This window comes from Colobus angolensis, unplaced genomic scaffold (assembly GCF_000951035.1).
Source record: "Colobus angolensis palliatus isolate OR3802 unplaced genomic scaffold, Cang.pa_1.0 Scaffold3, whole genome shotgun sequence".
In the NCBI taxonomy this organism is placed as follows: Eukaryota; Metazoa; Chordata; class Mammalia; order Primates; family Cercopithecidae; genus Colobus; species Colobus angolensis.
Genome location: NW_012116265.1, coordinates 15,010,008 through 15,029,474, shown reverse-complemented (window position 1 = coordinate 15,029,474; position 19,467 = coordinate 15,010,008). Strand labels below are relative to the sequence as shown.

Here is a 19,467-nt window from a genome sequence, read left to right as displayed (position 1 = left end):
ATGTTAACAGGGAGACAATTAGAATCATTTCTAGTCCTTGGAATTATAATAACAGTAGTTTCCTAGTGGTTCAGCAAGGTATGTTTTAAATTTTGTCATCTTTTTAATCAAACAGCTTAAGGCTTCCTTTCTACTCTGTTACCTTTTACCCCTAATTGCATAATGTATATATTTTTAGAGCTTTTCATAATCAGGTACCACCTATTCATCTGATCTTAGTTCCTCTGCTTTGTGACATGTAACTTTTACTCTAGTGGAGTTGGTGCCCTCATCAAATATTCTAAAACAGAAGGAAATGTAGGCATTCTCTGGGTAGGTCTGCTTAGTACCTAAGAAAATGCAGGAAATGAGAGTGTGTATGTATTGAGCTTCTACTATGTGCCACACACTTTGCTAAATATAGGGAATGCATTGGTTACCACATCAGAAACACACAACCCATGTGTTTATGATGCTTAGTTTAGAGGATCGAAACAGTGACATCCCTGGCAACCAGAGGGCACAGAACTACAATTTCAATCAAGTTTATGGGCATAGGTTCTTGTACATTAATTGACATGACAAATATATCTCACTCCAATTTTGATATGAAAAAATGTTCCCCCCTTAAGTATCCTTCAACTTTCTCTGTGCATGTTGGTGGCAGCAATTATGTCTCAAGGTCTATCCTCCATGGTCTAGCGCTAAAGATACAGTGGTTATTTAGTACATTTATGTGGACTTTTGTTTCTAATATTCTAGTATAGCTAATCAATTCATATTAACTTGGCTTTTGCATTAGAGGATAAGAAAGGTGGAGAATAGGTTCATCTCAATTTCTTGCTCTCAGTGACTGGTAGTTCACTTCTGGGAGCACTACCTTGAGAGGATTCTGACGCTTCATCTGGGTTGAGTCAGAGTGGAATAGAAATACATCAATTGATGATGAATGCCATCTGCTGGGAAAGGAGGGTAGAGGCACATATTTGCCGACATGGCTCTAAGAAATGGGAGAGCTGCTATCCAGTTGTGTGTGAAAAGATTAACTGGCAATTAGAAACTTAAACTACCCATTGACTAGTTCTATCTTGAGAACGATGGCCCATACTTGCCAGTTCATGTCTTATGTCTCTGCCTGGGTCTGTCTATGTCAAGTTCTTATTTATTAACTTAGTGGAAGCTTAGTAGACTCTGTGAAGATGATAAAGCCTGAAACAGCAAGCCTGTGATAGACTGTGATAGACTGAGCCTTTATAGTATCCTTAATGCTCCAGAAACTTGATTGACTGGAAACTTTTTCTCTTTCTTTTTATTTTTTATTTTTTTGAGGTGGAGTCTCACTCTGTTGCCCAGGTTGGAATGAAGTAGCATGATCTCTGCCACCCGGGTTCAAGCGATTCTCCTGCCTCAGCCTCTCGAGTAGCTGGGATTACAGGTGATTACCATCACGCCTGGCTAATTTTTGTATTTTTAGTAGAGACCAGGTTTCACCATCTTGGCCAGGCTGGTTGTGAACTCCTGACCTCATGATCTACCTGCCTTGGCCTCCCAAAGTGTTGGGATTACAGGCGTGAGCCGCTGTGCCCAGCCTGGAAACTTTTTCTATGAGATACACAAATACATTGCAACCTGTTCCTGATCAACTGTTTAAGTGGAATAAAAGTCCTAATAAAGTTCTTCTTGAGAAGAGTAAAATTGAGACCTCCACTCTGAACAGGTATGGAGCATTCAGTAAGGCAAAGAGTCGGAAATCTTGCTTAACTTCTTACTGTTCCCATCTGTAACTGGGCATAAACCTATATGATCATTTTCCTTTCACAAAGAATCCATCAAGTAAATACTCGTTAAAGCCTACGCTTAACTTGAGCACCAGTAGTAATGACTTGCATTATCAGCGGGGCTCTTGGGCTGGCACTCATGGCTCTGTGATTCATGAGGGCAGAGTAACTGACTGGCTTACAGCTGTCTCTCTTTTTCTGGCTGGCCTGCCTGCATGCCTACATGACTGAATGGCTTTTTTCAGAATGAGGTATGGACTAAGGATTTTGCTACTTCAATGTCAGTTTCCTGGATCTTTTCTTCTACTCCAGCTTGCCATATGTCCCTTTTATCTTTTCCTGGCCTCTCTCTTACAAATAGGGCCATAGATCAGAGAGGATGGCCCCATCTGGTGAAATCTAGCTTTCAGATATGCTTCATTTGACCCATAGAGTGTTGGATTACACAGAATTTTAAAAATTTAATTAACTGTCAACATTGTACTATTGGTTTCAACTTTATCTGGAGTTTTTTTTAACCTTTATTTTGAGCTCTAGAACTTGGACATTTTCTGGCTCCTGTCTGAACCTCAGTTTCAGTTTTCTATTTCTGGTGCTTAGTCTTTTATCTTTGGCGGATCCTGACCACTGTTAACAAAATATAAAGCGTGAAAATGGTGGCATCCATCCGATGCAGCATTTGGGACTTTGAGCCCCAGGTTGGGTGTCAGCTGTATCTCAGCAGGTGGAGTTAGTTTACTGACCCCTGTTAGCAAGACCAGAGATGCAGATGTGGCTCTGTTCATGCCAGATATTAGGTTCTTCTGACTTTGGGATCTAAGAGGACCATCTGCTGCCACATTTGTGCTTGGACTTCACTGTCGGAGTTTGATCAATGGCATCCTGTGATAAAAAATGATGTTCATGAATATGAATCTAAATCTGAGCAAGTGTTTGCTGTGTGTGCATCTCATAAATGTCACATTAGGCAATTAAGTATATACAATTTATAAATAAGTATATATAATTTATAAATACATATGTGAAGTTCATAAATAATATATGACCTATAAATAAATGTATAAAACTATGATTTTATAGTTTATTAAATTCAGAGTTTTTCTTTTGTTGTCGTCCTGCCTCTTAGGCTTGACAATTGGCTTAGAAATTATCCTCAGTGACAACCTTTCTTTTTCTTCTTTTTTTTTGTCTCACTCTGTCACCCAGGCTGGAGTGTAGTGGTGCAATCTCAGCTCACTGCAACCTCCAACTCCAGAGTTCAAGCGATTCTCCCACTGCAGGCTCCTGAGTAGCTTGGATTACAGGCATACCCCACCACACCTGCTAATTTCTGTATTTTTAGTAGAGATGGGGTTTCATCACGTTGGCCAGGCTGGTCTTGAACTCCTGGCCTCAAGTGATCCATGTGACTCGGCCTCCCAAAGTGCTGGGATTACAGGCGAGAGCCCCTTTGCCCAGCCTGAATCTTTCCTTCTTAATAACTCCATGCTATACTGTCTGTTGATTTATTCTGGCTTTTCTCAGTAAATAACAAAATTAATGGTGATCACTACCACTTACTGAGTGCTTATCAAGAGTCAGAAACTATGTAAAGTTCTTTTATATGTGGGACCATCATCTCCTTTATTTCTTACAATCCTATGAAGTAAGATATTATTCTACATTCTACAGTAGAAGAACATAGGCTGAAACAAGTTAAATATCATGCCCAACGTAATACGGTAAGGTGTCCAAACCCTAGTTAGGGTGCCTCCAAAGGTCATGATCTTAACCATGGCACTATACTGCTACTTCAATCTAACATCTAATTTAATAAAGATATGAACATTTGGTAAGCACCTATATAGTTAGGAGCAATTTCAGATTTTAAAAGGTGTAATTCATATTTCTTATTCATAAGGTGTTTGAAATCTATTGAAAAGACCAAACTTGTGCTGTACAAAGGTAACAAAGTTGAGGGTTTTAAGTGACAGGGAGTGGAGTGGACAGCTTAGAGGAGGGAGAAATCACAGCAGGCCCAAGTCATCGGCTGCCTGAGGAAAAGAAGGGAAGTGGGGCAGAGACAGTGGGATGTGTGATTCTGTAGACACCCCAGAAGCAAGATTCTTTCACAACACTTCTTAGTCATTGTTTTACCCTGAGTAGGAATGTTACACAATGATAAGATTAGCCCAAAAGTTTTATCTAGAAGTTGTATCATCCTGGAAGCTGAAGAGAACAAGTTCATTTCATTATTTTCTATTGTCAAAGGATTAAATTTGGGAGGGAGATAAGTATATCTTTATTTTTTGCTTGTTGTGTATAAACTACTTTGCAGTTAGGTATACAGTGGAAAAGCTTTATTGAGATTTGTAGCCAACTCTGCTCCACTCACGAGTGCCACAATACTGGCTTCTCCACCATTCCATTTCTCCAACTTCAGAAAATGTCCCCAGCGTCCCTACTTTCAAACCTTCTCCACCGATGTGGAGTGGATCATCGGTGCTCAGGCCTCAAGTCACAAACCTGTGAATGGCATAGTCTTATCCGCTGACCTGATGTTTTTTATTGAAGTTGTCCTCTATGCAGATACTTTAAAAACAAGAGAAAAGAAAGACCAGGTGGTAAACTTCCTATTCCTTGGCAGGAGAAATAGTGCCAAGAAGTCATCTGGGTACTCCAGGGCACATGCCTACATCCCCTCATTCTTTCTAGTTCCCTTGCTGGAGTGCATAGGGATGGGGCATTTACAACAGAACATGTGGAAACACATTCTCAGAAAGGTGAGAACAGAGTGGCCTGAGATAAGATGGCAGAGGGAGAGAAGAAAATACTTCTCTGAGTGGGGACTATCTCTAATTCTTGGTTTATTCTCATGCACCTGCCTTCTAACTCAAATACCTTGGAAGAATTTGAAGTAATAAGTGCATCATGCAGGGTTAGAATACTCTCTCTTTTTCCAATCAAGTGGGTTGGGCAATAGGGCAGACAGCTTCCTCATTGGTAGGTAATAAAAGGATTCTGGTTTATCAGACTGTAGGATCACCAAGTACCAGAGTAGCCAGGGAAATTCTCAAATGGATTTGAAAATCTTGGTGAAGGGGCATCATTTAGAGAGGCTGGAGAGAAGAGAAAGGCACTGCAGCCTAGGAAACTCAGTGAACAAAAATGCAGAAGCAGTAACACCTGGGTTCATACGGAAGCCTTTGACGTGATCTGTAAGTGGGGAGGTATAGACATCCACTAGAAATGGATTGTACAGGAGGTGAAGGGCTTTGCACATCAAGATGGACTTGGGTGTGGTTTTTGTGCATGACTAAGGAGTTTCTGCTTTGTGTGTAGGCATGGGCTACAGGAGGGCCTAGAAATTGCCCTCTCGGAGCATATACTTACCCCAGTGCAGTCAGAGAGATAAGGGCTCAAGTCCTGTTTATGCATTTAATAGCCTACATGATCTTGGGCAAGTATGTATCCCTGCTGAGCCCCATGTCTGTAAAATGGGGCTAATGCTACCTGTTTCATTTACTTATTGTGTATGATATAAAACAGTGTTTGCAAAGTACCTGGCACATGATAGACTCAATTTTTGTTACATTGTTCTGGCTCTCAGCTTGTCTTACTCCTGGTATTGTTCCTGTATGTCTCTGTATTAAAGATCATGGAGGAATACGAGTATATTTTTTTTCCTGAGAGACTTTGTCTTAACTCTGAGATTCTTTCCTTAGCTGTTTTACTGTCTGGTCTCCTAAGCATGAGTTATATGTCCAAACAGCAGTCTTTACAAGCCCATGGGTGGGATAGTAAGACCAGCTTGTCACTGTTTGTGACTCTGTTTCTGTACCTCCCAGCCTGTGTGACATCTTCCCCCACAGGGAGTCATTTCTACTTTGTCTTTAATTTCTCCTCGCCGAGGCAACTTGTCAGCCAAGGCTGCTTTCTGTCACTTGATGCCACATCTCTTCCTAGTTCAGCCAGCCATTTGGGGACATTCATTTAGTTGACAGTCTGATGTTACAGAGAACATTGTACCAGACACTAATTTGCCTCGTAAGGGGGTCCAGCAGGGTTTCCTGCCTCCATGCTGACCGAGGGTGCCAGTACACTTCTGCGTGGCTGTGGCTGTGGTTCTGCACAGAGCAGGTGGGGAAGGTGAAGATATTAACAATGGGGAGTCCCAGTTGAGCATCACTGGGCTACAAGTCCCTTGCCCTCCTGTCCTTTTCCTCTTGGTAGAAAAACCTTCACAGAACCTCAGTTCAGGACCCTGTCCATTTCCAACAGAAACTCAACACCATGGGCGATGAAGATACAGGATTATTTCTTCCCAGTTTTGTGTGCCGGTTTAGAATTGTTGTGTCCTACTCTGTCTAACATCCCCGTTTGATCTTGACAACAGCCCTGTGGGGTGAGAAAGAGGGACAGTTTGTAGAACAGATATCCAGGCTCTTACCTTTGGAATAAATAAAATGGGACTCAGAAGGGTTATTCAGCTGTCAGTGAGAGTGATGTTGGCTTTTTATTCACAACAGTGAAAATTCGGTATAAATAGACAGGTAATTTCAGGGCCATGGAGTAGATAGAGCACTCACCTTCAAAGAGCCTTTGAGAGAAGTCTGGTTATCTCTGTCTGGCCAGTTTCTGGCCCTTGGTTCTCTTACCTGTCTCTTCAGAAATCTTCATTCCAGCTATTCACCTTCCCTCCCAGTCTCAGTCAGGTACCCTTCTCGCAGAAGAGTTCCTCTTCACTGCTCTTGTATGTTGTTAAAAGCCTTTTTTTTTTCCCCCTCCTTTTTATTCTGTCCCCAGCCTCCTGTAGGAATGCCTGATCTCTCTTTCTGTGTATTGTTCCATGGAGCCAAGCCTCCTTCTGTCCCTTTGGGATGACCTATTGTTATACATTAATAATTAACCTTTACTAGGAACTCTAGTCATAGGCATTTAACCCAAATGCAGAAAAAGCCAAAGTTTGTTTATGACAAAGAGATCTCACACGCTGAGGTATAATAGCGAGGGTTAGAAAGGAGAAGCTGACGCGCATTAAACTTTTGTGATTTCTTTTCTGGTTTACTCACTTGAGTGATTGCCTGAGGATCCTGCAATATTTCCCTTTGTACATGGTCAGCCCAGTTTAGCTAAAATGAAAAATTCCGCGTTTGAATTGTGAAATTGAGCATGCATGACTTTCCATGTAATGTTAAAGATAAGCCTCACAGGTGCTGCTAGTGGGGCCTGGTTCAGAGCATGTGGACACTGGGGCTCAAATGCCTAGGTTCAAGTCCTGCTCTGCCACTTATCAGCTGTGTGTCTATGGGCTGGTTCCCTAACTACTCTCTGTGTTCGTTTTCTGCATCTGTAAAATAAGGGAATGGTTACAGGTATCTCAAATGGGTGTTGTCTGTATCTAATGGGATGGAGAGGTGTTAAATCCTTACTATGGTGCCTGGTAGTAGGTGCTGAATAAGGGTTAGTATCATTATTTTCAATGTTATTGACTATGATTAGGTCCATGGTCAAGGTTACATAATAGCAAGTCATTTTCAATGCTTCGTCATGGTTATATATTACTCTTACAATACCCATTAGAATGCAAACCACTTTGCTTGATTCTCTCCTGCTGATGGGAGATGGAGACTAATTCTAAACTTGGATGTGAGGGATTATATGATATGTGCTGGAATGACCTATCCAATTAACTTTCTCTCACAGATATGGACAGATGAGGCTTATTTTAGAAATTAGCCATTGCTGTTTTGGAGATGATAATATAACCTTTTCAGGGCTGTGGAAAGAACAAAATGAGATTAACAGTAACCCTCCAAATAGCTGTGACTTTTGTGCCCTGATGATATTCCATTCCTATGTGCTTCACATGTTTTAAATCATTTTATTATTACAAAATAGTTTGTTTATTCCTATATTCCCAATTTCAGGAGAGGAGACAGACGCAGAAAATTTACTTTGCCAAAGTCACATAGCTTGTAAGTAGTAAATGTGGAATTCAAACCTAAATCTGGGTCCTGACTTAGAATTTGAATAAGACAATAGAAAGAAAATAGCAAAGTAGTTGGTATACTCAATATTCAGATCCTTGTCTATTTCCCTTCCATTGTTTTCTGCTTATTAAGTTTTTATGGATATGACATTGCTCAGAGATCAGAGCACCAAAAACCATTCTAGGGTACTATATCAAATTTCAGTTCAAATAAGAGTAAAACTTTTGTGAAATTCTAATTTCAGGGAGAAAGATTAATTTCTGCTTTTAGATGGATTGTACCTGGTTTAGAAAATCATAACAGACTTTTTTTCCATAGGTTATTGGGGTTGAGGTGGTGTTTGGTTACATGAGCAAGTTCTTAAGTGGTTATTTGTGAGATTTTGGTGCACTCATCACCCAAGCAGTATACACTGAACCCTATTTGTAGTCTTTTATTCCTCACCCTCATCGCACCTTTTCCCTCAAGTCCCCAAAGTCCATGTATCATTCTTATGCCTTTGCGTCTTCATAGCTTAGCTCCCACATATCAGTGAGATCATACGACGTTTGGTTTTCCATTCCTGAGTTACTTCACTTAGAATAATAGTTTCCAGTCTTATCCAGGTCACTGCAAACGCAATTAATTCATTTCTTTTTATGGCTGAGTAGTAGTCATATATATGTGTGTGTGTGTGTGTGTATATATATATATACATACACATATATATACACACATATATATACACACACACATATATGTATGTATATATATATGTCACAGTTTTTTTATCCACTTGTTGATTGCTGAGCATTTGGGTTGGTTCCATGATTTTGCAATTGCAAATTGTGCTGCTATAAACATGCGTGTGCAAGTATCTTTTTCATATAATGACTTCTTTTTCTCTGGGTAGATACCCAGTAGTGGGATTGCTGGATCAAATGGTAGTTCTACTTTTAGTTCTTTAAGGAATCTCCACACTGTTTTCCACAGAGGCTGTTAGACAGTCATAACAGATTTTTTTTAACTGCCATCCTCACTTTCTCCACCTACCTGCCCACTCTGCAGGACAGTGGCCATGGCTTTACAGAAGTGTACACTAACCTTGGGTAGGGCACGGAGGCAGAAAGCTCTGCTGGACCTCCTTACAAGATGAATTAGTATCTGGTTCAGTATTCTTTGTAAAATCAGACTCTCAATTACTCAATGTCCCTGACTGACTGACTGACTGACTGACTGAAATAGGGCTTCAGGGTGTCTCATTCTACCACTATACAGAGGGCACATGCAATATGGAAAAAATAAAAACAAAAACAGACCTCTGTCTCCACCAGCTTTTAAGACTTAATCTTTTCTTTAAAGTAACACATCCACATGGTTGAAAAAAAGTCTAACACTAGAAGAAGGCACAGTGAAAAGTAAGTCACCCTCCCATTCCAGAATATTAATCCCACAAATATACTCCCCAATGACAATTTTATAGTTACAAAGAGACTTTATGCTTACTGGAGCATATATACATATAATGCCCCCACATCCCCACACTTTTACACAATGATAGCATAATGCACCCTCTATCCTGTTCCTTGACAATTTCACTTAACAATGTGACTTGGAGAGCTTCCACATCAAAACCAAAAGCAATATCTTGTTTGCAAGGCCTGCCTAATATTCCATTATAAAGCTGCGCCGTCTGCTATTGATGGTCATTTAGGTTGTTTCTGGTGTTTTGCTAAGGATGCTTCAGTAAATCACTTTGTATGAGGTATGTGAATCCATGCAACTCAATCTCTCGATTTTTATTTGCAAGCTTATGTTGTGTAACTTTCTGACAACACAAGAAATTGGCCAGGAGACAGGAGAAATTCTGTAGAAATATAGAGGCTTTTTTAGAGCTTGTGTGCACATCAGGTGTTTCTTCAGATACTTTTTTGATTCCTGTGTCTCATTGTTTCTCATGTTGTTTTGAACTATGTCCTGAAGCCTCTTCTTGGGTCATTTTTCCAGGTGCCCAGTGAGTGATGGATAGGTACTGTTTGCAAGATTGATTCACATGGCACTTTTGTTTGGCTTTTGACAGGTTGTTTATAAGAATAATGACATCCGTCTGGAGCTGTCTCGCCTGGCCCGAATTGGGGATACCAAGATGAAAATCTATGGCGAAGTTGTGTTTAAGTGTGAGAATGTGGCCACACTGGACCCCATCAACTTCGAGACCCCAGAGGCTTACATCAGCTTGCCCAAGTGGAACACTAAGCGTATGGGCTCCATCTCCTTTGACTTCCGTACCACTGAGCCCAATGGCCTTATCCTCTTCACTCATGGAAAGCCCCAAGAGAGGAAGGATGCTCGGAGCCAAAAGAACACAAAAGTAGACTTCTTTGCTGTGGAACTCCTTGATGGCAACCTGTACTTGCTGCTTGACATGGGCTCTGGCACCATCAAAGTGAAAGCCACTCAGAAGAAAGCCAATGATGGGGAATGGTACCATGTGGACATTCAGCGAGATGGCAGATCAGGTAGGAAGAGGCAGGATGTGTGACTGAAACTAGACAAAAGCTGTAGCTTAGTTTGTTTTTTGGCTTTATATTTCTTAATTTTCGCTCTTGCATGCTTGTTGATTCTTTTGCTACTCTCTTTAATGGCTGTTGTAAAATTATGTTTCTGAAAAGATACCTGTCTCATAGATGGCTCACATTCTCCACTTATCTCTCACTCACTGCACAATTGTCTCAGTGAGAGCTCTATGATCCTGGAGCTAAGGATGGTTTTACAAGTAGCATTTCCAGTGCTACCAGAGCAACTCTCATGTCACTGGTGTGATCTGCCTCCATTCCCCCATTCTTTGCTTCTCTTTTTCCTCATCACCATGGAAACCAATTGTGACATCATTATGTGATTATTCTGTAGGATAAACTTCACTGTGCAAGAGTTAATGCAACAATACACCCTTCAATAATTGGCAAGGTCATGTTGCACGGAGAAATTATGACAAGAAAGGAAAAGGCAAATTGATTTTTCCTGAAGATACATTCAATTTAAAGCCTTCCTTTGGTGTAAAAGCCTATATTTCACTCTTTGCTCAGACCTCACTAACTCTTCCTCTTCATAACCTTTTACATTTTGTTTAAATGGCTTCGTTTCTGCAGCTGCAGATCAAACAAGCTAGCCCCAGGCAGTACATAGCTACTATGCAATAGTAACAAAGTGGGGGTAGGGGTGGGGCAAAATAGTCAGGGATTTTTGAATGCCTGGACAGTCTGCCTAGCTTTCTATGAACCATGTGGCAATGGAAGTCACATTCTGTGCTATCGGAAAGGACATTTTCCCAAGAGCAGTAATTAGAGCATTAGCATTTCAGACTCATTTGCTGGTTCTCCATTTAGGTAGGATGTACTCAAGAAGGGTCTTGGCCTCATGTGCCATATTTATAGAGACTGACTCTCCCGATGAACATTAAAAAGTCTTTATTTGGGTATTTTCTTTCTAGGTACATTTGGCCAGTAAGAGAGAGCAGTAAGTTCCCCAAAAGGCTGAAACTGAGAGTGACTGAGCTTTGGTGGGTTGACTTTTCTGCATAATTCCAAAGCTAGGCTGATGGCAGAGATAGCAACATTGCCCTTAGGAAGAGCTGGATGGATTCTTTGCAGAGGGCAGATGGGTGGCAGATTGCTGCCCTGGCTATTTTATTGCCCAGTAGAAATCTTTATTGGTTGTCTGAAATCTGATCAGAACCAAGAGCCTTCAAATTAAATGTGCTCGTTAAGCAAGAATGAATAGTGTTCTTTTTACACAGAAAAACACCCCCAAAATTAATTTCTTTGGAGGCTAAATCCTTCCACACTCCCCATCCTTCTTCTTCTTCTTTTCTTTCTTTTTCTCTGTTTTTCAGTGAAATGACAGCAAGGGCAGAGTCAGAAAGCTGTTCCAGAATTATAAAGAGAACATTGCTGTTGGTTTTTAAGAGCATGTGTTTGGGATCTCTGAGGTTAGGTCATGGTGGACAGGTTTTGTGTCTGACTAACCTAGACCTTGGCACAGCATAAAAGTTACCTACCCATGTCACAGGTAGGCTAAAACACACAAAATTGCCGTATGTTCATTTCTGTCTGCTCCTAATACAATATATTTTTTTCAAGTAGTGGAACAATTTTTATTGTTTGAACCACTGGTGGACCCAACTTCAACAAATATGTTTGAATTTCAGAAGTCTTAAATTTCATACCTGGGAGCTAAAGCACTGGCTAATTCTTTTTTTTTTTTTTTTTTTTGAGACAGAGTTTCTCACTTGCTGCCCAGGCTGGAGTACAATGGAGCAGTCTCAGCTCCTGCAAACTCTACCTTCCAGGTTCAAGTGATTCTCCTGCCTTACCTCCCAAGTAGCTGGGATTACAGGCACCTTCCACCATGCCTGGCTAATTTTTGTATATTTAGTAGAGACAGGGTTTCACCATGTTGGCCAGGCTGATCTCGAACTCCTGACCTCAGGTGATCCACCTACCTTGGCCTCTGAAAGTGCTGGGATTACAGGCATGAGCCACCACGCCTGGCCTGGCCAGTTTTTTGAACTACTGATGAATTTGATCAAAGCCTATAAAAATGTACTGAGTAAACAAACAATTGTCCCATGAAAGCAGTATAATCTAAAATTTTAATGCAATCTGTTAGACTTTCATTTTTTTCATGAGAATGTTTTCTGGTAACTTGTTTTAGATTATAAATCTACACTAAAGAGTAGTTATAAAAACAAGTGTATCTAAATGTGGTGCCTCCTTCCCCGATAATCTTGAAGAATGATATGACTAACAGTGATCTAGAAAAACTTTTATAATCACTCCTCACTTGGGCAAGTGAGTCTTAGAACTTGTTAAGTGCATTCAAAACTGTTATGGTCACACATTCAGAGGACAGATTTTCCTTGGGTTGTCTTTAAGGCTCTAAAATTTAAATTGATTCTAGTATTGTTCCTACTTGGCAATAGATGTCCCCCTGTTTTAGTTGGTGATCAGATTAGCCCTGTGGACATGTGAGGGGTAAAGAAAGAAAACTATGCAACAGAGAAAATAGTAAGAGATACAGACCTCAACTTCCTCCTTTGTAAGATAGAGAAAATAATAACTCCTACCTCCCAAGATTGTTTTGAGGATCAAGTCCAAAAATGCACATAAAATAGTTAAAATGGTGGCCAGGACATTATTGTTGTTATATGTGTTTGAAAGATTAAAAAACAAAAGGCGAAGCATATTTCTCTAGGAGAAAACTTCTAGGAGGGAGTAGGGAAGCAGATTGTTAAATTCCCCTTAATATCCTTTCTGTTTCTATTCTTCTGTTGACTTTGTACTTTATTTATGTTTTTAACTTTAATTAATTAATTAAATTTTTTGAGAGCTAGTCTAGCTCTGCTACCCAGATTGGAGTGCAGTGGCACGATCTCAGCTCTCTGCAATCCCTGCTTCCCGGGTCCAAGGAATTCTCCTACCTCATCTTCTCGAGTAGCTGGGATTACAGGTGCCTGCGACCACACCTGGTTAATTTTTGTATTTTTAGTAGACACGGGGTTTCACCATGTTGGCCAGGTTGGTCTTGAACTCCTGATCTCAAGTGATCTGCCCTCCTCGGTCTCCCAAAGTGCTGGGATTACAGGTGTGAGCCACTGCGTCCAGCTGACTTTGCACTTTAAAGTGTATATGTTTTATTCTTGATCTCATTTGATCTTCACAGCCCTTCAGGTTATATACTCTTTATAGCTGAAGAAACTGAGAATCAGACAGAGGTGAAGGCTGACTGATGGATGTCACGACCCATTTATCTTGATACCAATAAAGCACATCAAGAATAATAAATACCTATTTTTAAATTTCTGACAGGATGTTTAGATATCACCTAGTCCATTTCCTTAATTTTCCAGTTCGGGAAATTGAGCCATAAAGTGGTTCAGGGACTGGCCTAGGGTCATAAAGACATTTAGGACTAGAATCCCTGTTCTCAAGGTCCCAGGTTAGCTTGTAGGGTTTCATCTTCTACAATCTCATTCGATGCTGTCCAAACTCCATCCCCTTCCTGGCTCTGCTTATCTCTGACTTGATCTCCTGCTCACCCCCTCTTGCCTTCTCTGTTCTAGCCACACTACTTCCTACCTCAGGGCCTTTGTAGGTTCCATCCCCTCTGCCTGGCATGCTCTTTCTCTTGGACTTTGCATGGCTGGATACTTCTCAACATTCTGGTTTCAGCTTAACTTTTACCTGCCTAGAGAGACCTTCAGTGACTCTACATTTTAAAGTAGAATGCGTGAGTAGCTAGCACACCACCCATTTTATTCTTTTCCTAGCACCTGCCCTTAGCTAATTTATTTCATTTATTAGGTTACTTATTGTATTAGTCCATTCTCATGCTGCTAATAAAGACATACCCAAGACTGGATAATTTATAAAGGAAAGATGTTTAATTGAATCACTGTTCAGCATGGCTGGGGAGGCCTCAGTACATTTACAATCATGGTGGAAGGAGAAACAAACACGTCCTTCTTCACATGGCAGCAGGAGAGACAGAAGTGCAGTGCCAGCCAGAGAAATGCCAGATACTTATAAAACCATCAGATCTTGTGAGAACTCACTCATTATCATGAGAACAGCATGGAGGTAACTGTCCCCATGATTCAACTCGCTTCCCACCAGGTCTGTCCCACAACATGCAGGGATTATGGGAACCACAATTCAAAATGAGATTTGGGTGGGAACACAGCCAAACCGTATCATTTATTTTCTGTCCCTCTGTTCTGGAACATCTGCTCAATGAGAGGAGAGACATGCCTATCAAGTTCATCTCAGTGCCTAGAACTATACCAGAGACAGAATAGGTCTTCCATACACATTTGTTAAATGATTAAATAAGGAATAATGTTTCAGTTAAAATGTATCACAGGGAATGCTCAAAATATTCACTGGCAGGGTTGGTAGTGAATGCCCAATCTAGAGTACCAGTGCATGGAGGGAGAGACAGAAGAGGAAGTTCTATCTTTTCGGGGTTGGTGAGCCCTTGAAGAAAACCCAGGCAAACATACAGAGGCCTCATTCTGTCTCAGTCACTCTTAAAAGTACTTTGCATATATTTGCTCATTTAATCACATCAACCTATGAGGTAGGGACAGTTATTTTCCCATTTTACAAATGAAGAAACTGAGGCACAGGAAGGTGAAGTCACTTCTTCAAGGTTATACAGCTCATACATGTTAGAGCTGGAATTTAAATACAGGCAGGAACTGTGCTGCTCTCAACCTGTATGGTCTCAGTCAAGAGGGTTAAGTAGAGAAAAGATACACTAGATATCAGGTCACTGAGATTTTCCTGGGTCTTCCTAAGGGCCAGGTTGACTTACCTGGCAGAGATTGGAACCAAGCGGCCTACATTGTCTTTTCCATTGTCTTGTAACATCCAGTTCTCTTGCTTGCATTGTTCTCTCCTGGCCAGCCAGTGGCTCGTCTCAGCACTCACCTGTTAGGCTTCTTTCATTTGGTTAAGCAACTGGCAGACTCACCTGAGATCTGTCTTCCCACCCCAGGTACTATATCAGTGAACAGCAGGCGCACGCCATTCACCGCCAGCGGGGAGAGTGAGATCCTGGACCTGGAAGGAGACATGTACCTGGGAGGGCTGCCAGAGAACCGTGCTGGCCTTATTCTCCCCACCGAGCTGTGGACTGCCATGCTCAACTATGGCTATGTGGGCTGCATTCGCGACCTGTTCATTGATGGGCGCAGCAAGAACATTCGACAGCTGGCAGAGATGCAGAACGCTGCGGGTGTCAAGTCCTCCTGTTCACGGATGAGTGCCAAGCAGTGTGACAGCTACCCCTGCAAGAACAATGCTGTGTGCAAGGACGGCTGGAACCGCTTCATCTGTGACTGCACCGGTACTGGATACTGGGGAAGAACCTGCGAAAGGGGTGAGTCAGCCTGGAGGATGGCAAGTGAGGGCCTGAGTGGGGCTGGTGTCTTATAGTTGGATCCCTGGACAGCCCAAGCCTCTGCACCCATCTGCACTTTCTTCCAAGAGTTTTTGGGTTTACTGATTTCCAGATTGCACCCTTTCTAGTTCTGAATGCTTGGGTTTGTTTGGCTAAGACTGAGTTGCAGAAAGGGAAGCTTTCTAATAAATATTACTGTGATTATGATACTTTTTGATTAAATATTTTTTATTTAGAGAGGATAAATAATTCTCTTTTGGGACTCCAAGGGGGGCTAGCCAACTGGCTGTTTTATTCATTCATTTGACTTGTGCTTCTTTAGTGCTTTCTACAAGCTAACTCCTGGGTTCAGCTTTAGAAATACAATGTTGAACAAGACAGATTCATCTCTGTTTTTATGGAGCTTGCTGCCTAGTGGAATACTTAGCCATTAAATAACTGATTACAAACATGGTGAGTTTTATAAGAAGCAGAGTGATGTATTGGTTAAGAACATAAACTCTGGGACCAGACTGGGTGAGAAATCTAGCCCTCATACAGTGATGGTAATTTCATCATGGTAGTCAATATCTGTGAGACTTGACTTCCTCATTTGTAAAATAGAAATGATCAGGCACCTACCTCACAAGATACTGATGATGATTAAATGAGTTAATAGGTTCCTGAGCATTTAATGTTAGTGATTATTATAGTCATAATTATTCTCATCAGCATCATTAAAGAGAAGGTATAGAGAAGCTTGGGAGGCCCTTGCAAGGAGACCCAACATATTATACAGGTTCACTGTATAGTGAGCCACTCTGACACAGTTGAGGACTTGAACAAAGTCCAGAATGAACTGGATGCTTTGTTCCTTTCTGAAAAATGTCCAGAATGGAATTGGGGAACTGTGGAGGCGAGGAGGAGGGGCATGAGAGGGGACCAAAGAGATGAGGGCTGACCCTGTAGACTAGGTCAGAATGCTGGGAGGATTCCCTTTTCATTCACCACTTCAGTACCTGACAATTGCACCCGATTTACAGTTTAAGTAAAGGGAAGAGATAAAGGCAAGAAGAGGGACAGCATCAACACAAGGAGATTCCTGTCAAGTTGTTTGCAGACTGCAACTTGGTCTATTTTTTTATATGCCAAGCACACCGAATCAAGTCCACAGGCTGTCAGCTTCTAAATTCTATGAAAGGATAATTTGCATCAAGACCAAGTTTTTGCTAAGGGTATAGCTTTAGGGCTTTGAGAATGCTGTACCCGTATAGATATAGTTCTTGCCCTTAAGAAGTTTATCATTTATTTAGCTGAGGAGTTCAGACATCTATATAATAAGCTGTAATAAGATGATGTAAGACAGTAGCATGTTAGAAAAGAAGGACATGGAGATTTAGAGAAGAGAAGAACGTTTTGAGAAGAGACCTGCGGGGTCTCATCTCTACAGACCAGTGGCCAGTGGCCAGAAATTGTCCAACTATCAGAAGATAGGTGATGTGGATGGATCCTGGGCCAGGCCTGGAACGAGGGCTGAATGACCAGTTTTCAAGGCGTGGTTTTTGTGAGGCCAACTGTGGGGCCAACTGTGTTACTAGCTAAGGTATATTTCAAGAGAACTACAAATCTTCTTACAATCAGATCAGAAATAGAATACAGGACACGAGGACAAAGGAGGAAAAGAGAGCTTTCTTAGAGCATATGGAATTAAAATTAAAATTCACGGAATTTTCAAGTCAGCAACTGCTAGAACAGGAGCTATGATGCGGAAATACCCATGTGGGACAGAAATAGGCCACAAGGGGCTGGTCAGTCTTTCAGGTGCCTGGGCTCTTACCAAATCTCTTTGTAGGGTAACCTACTCTGGTGCTGGTTGGGGAAGATAGAAAGGTCATTTTGTCTGAGATGCATGAGACAGTTTTGGTGTTTGCCAAAGTGTTGCGGATCTTCTGTTACCCATGAAGGCAATATAAAGGTCATCTCAGACGTCTCACTTCTTCTCCTTGGGTCTCTGCTTAACTCAAGGGCCTTGTGATTGTCAGAGGCAGGACACAGTGACTGTAGCCAGCTGTACAAGGTGTCTCTGAGCTCACCCATTTCAAGGGTGAATCAATGGGAGTTGGTCCAAAACTTGCCAAGAACAGTGAAAGTCACTGCACCTTTTACATTGTTACTTCTGACTAGTCATTGGAAGGCAGCTGATTGGGGATATATGAGGGACAATTATTCTTGGTGCAGTGCAGCCAAGAGTTATCCATTCTGGCCAAATGAGAAGAAGCTTAGCAAATTTAAGATACTTGATGTATACATCGCTCAAATCCCAGACAGTTCAACTGATTATTTTGTTCCCCTACTAATTGTTTTTTGCCCCTGGATTGTTCCTGACACCATGTTCAGAATGAATCAGTGGAGTATAAAAATTAGAGGACTCTTCTCTGCTAGCAAAGAAAAGTTGAGATTCCCAATGACATTGTTTTTCTTTATTGAAACTGATTCCTTAGTGGAGATTCTTTTGAGTATCTTTTGTTCATTTTTCCTGCAGGACATTGACATAGATTGAAGCCCTGGTGTGTTCCAGGCACTATGTTTGAGATTAGAAATGCAACAAACAAACAAACCAAAACAGAAACACCAACCTGACACAGCCTTTACTTTTGAACAAGGGGTGTATAGTCCTCCCAGAGAAGCAAAGGGAAATGTGAGAAATGTTTAACATGTGGTTGATGTTATGGCAGATGTCTATAGGGAAACAGTAGGACAAACAGGCAAGAGTGGCCACTTCTATATGGAAGGAGTGATGGCCCAGAGAAGGGGATCCAAGGTTTCTTGGATTTTAGGTCTCCTATTTCTAACTTTAGGCATCCACTCTAGGCACTTCTGAAGAAGAGTGAAGAAAATGTGTTGGGCATTCTCTATAGAGGAATGGGATCTTTTTTGGATTAAGGAGCCCTGCGCCATTCACCATAACAGCGTCAACACAGTCACTCAGTTTGCCATTCTCTCTCTAATTTTTATTATGTGGAAGCATTCTAGAATCAATTCTAAGCCTAGAATGGATCATTTGTACTAAATGTGTTAAGCCCAAGACAGTTCTTAAGGCTGTGTGTCCCAGTAGCTCAAACTGTGTTCTCTACTGGAACTTCCTTGGGGGTGAGTCCCTTGGTATCACCGGGCCCATACATGAATGGGAGTGTTAGAAAGAAGCACTTGTGTATATACACTGAAAGCATAGATGGAATGCTGAAAACTGGAATTTTCATGGCCTAGGTCAGACACTAGACACTACATCAAAATAGCCCAATGACCCAAGCAAAGTCAGCAACAGATACGTCTAAGAGACAATTCCTGGACCAAAAGTCATTAGCCAAAGATAAGAGAGTCAGAGAATAAGGCCTGGGAAGTAGAAAGTGTTTGTGTATATGATACTAAGATTAATTTGCATGGGTATATTTCTCTTATAGTAAAATTGGATAACTCCTGTTTCTACCCTCATAAGAGTGCTTCTCCTGCTTGCGAAGATGAGCTACTCTAAATCTTGACGTCTACAAATCGGCTTGATATTGTATTTAGATTTTTTTCATCATAATCTGCTGCTATTCTAAGATGTAGCTGTCTCTACTCATCCCAACTGTTTTGCGCTAGTTATTTTGGTTGGCTATTCGTAGTGATGTGAGAGACGTCTCCATGACCTAAAAAGCAAAGGCCTGTTTTAACTACTTAATTCTAATCAGATAGGTTGAAATTCTTTAAAGTCCTGGAAGACCACCTGCCATCCAGTGAAGTCCTGTTGGACAGAGGAAACAGTCTAGCTGGTCTTT

General features: G+C 41.3%; 1 protein-coding gene across 2 annotated transcripts in view; it reads left to right on the top strand.

Annotated features, from left to right (window-relative positions):
* The window catches only part of NRXN3 (neurexin 3), a 1,638,519-nt gene that overhangs the window by 470,169 nt on the left and 1,148,883 nt on the right, over nucleotides 1-19,467 (top strand). For both annotated transcript variants that reach the window (XM_011949472.1, XM_011949473.1), the window contains 2 exons: nucleotides 9,789-10,227; nucleotides 15,266-15,649. In XM_011949472.1, the coding sequence (XP_011804862.1) occupies nucleotides 9,789-10,227; nucleotides 15,266-15,649 (823 nt within the window). The remainder of the gene's footprint in view (nucleotides 1-9,788; nucleotides 10,228-15,265; nucleotides 15,650-19,467) is intronic.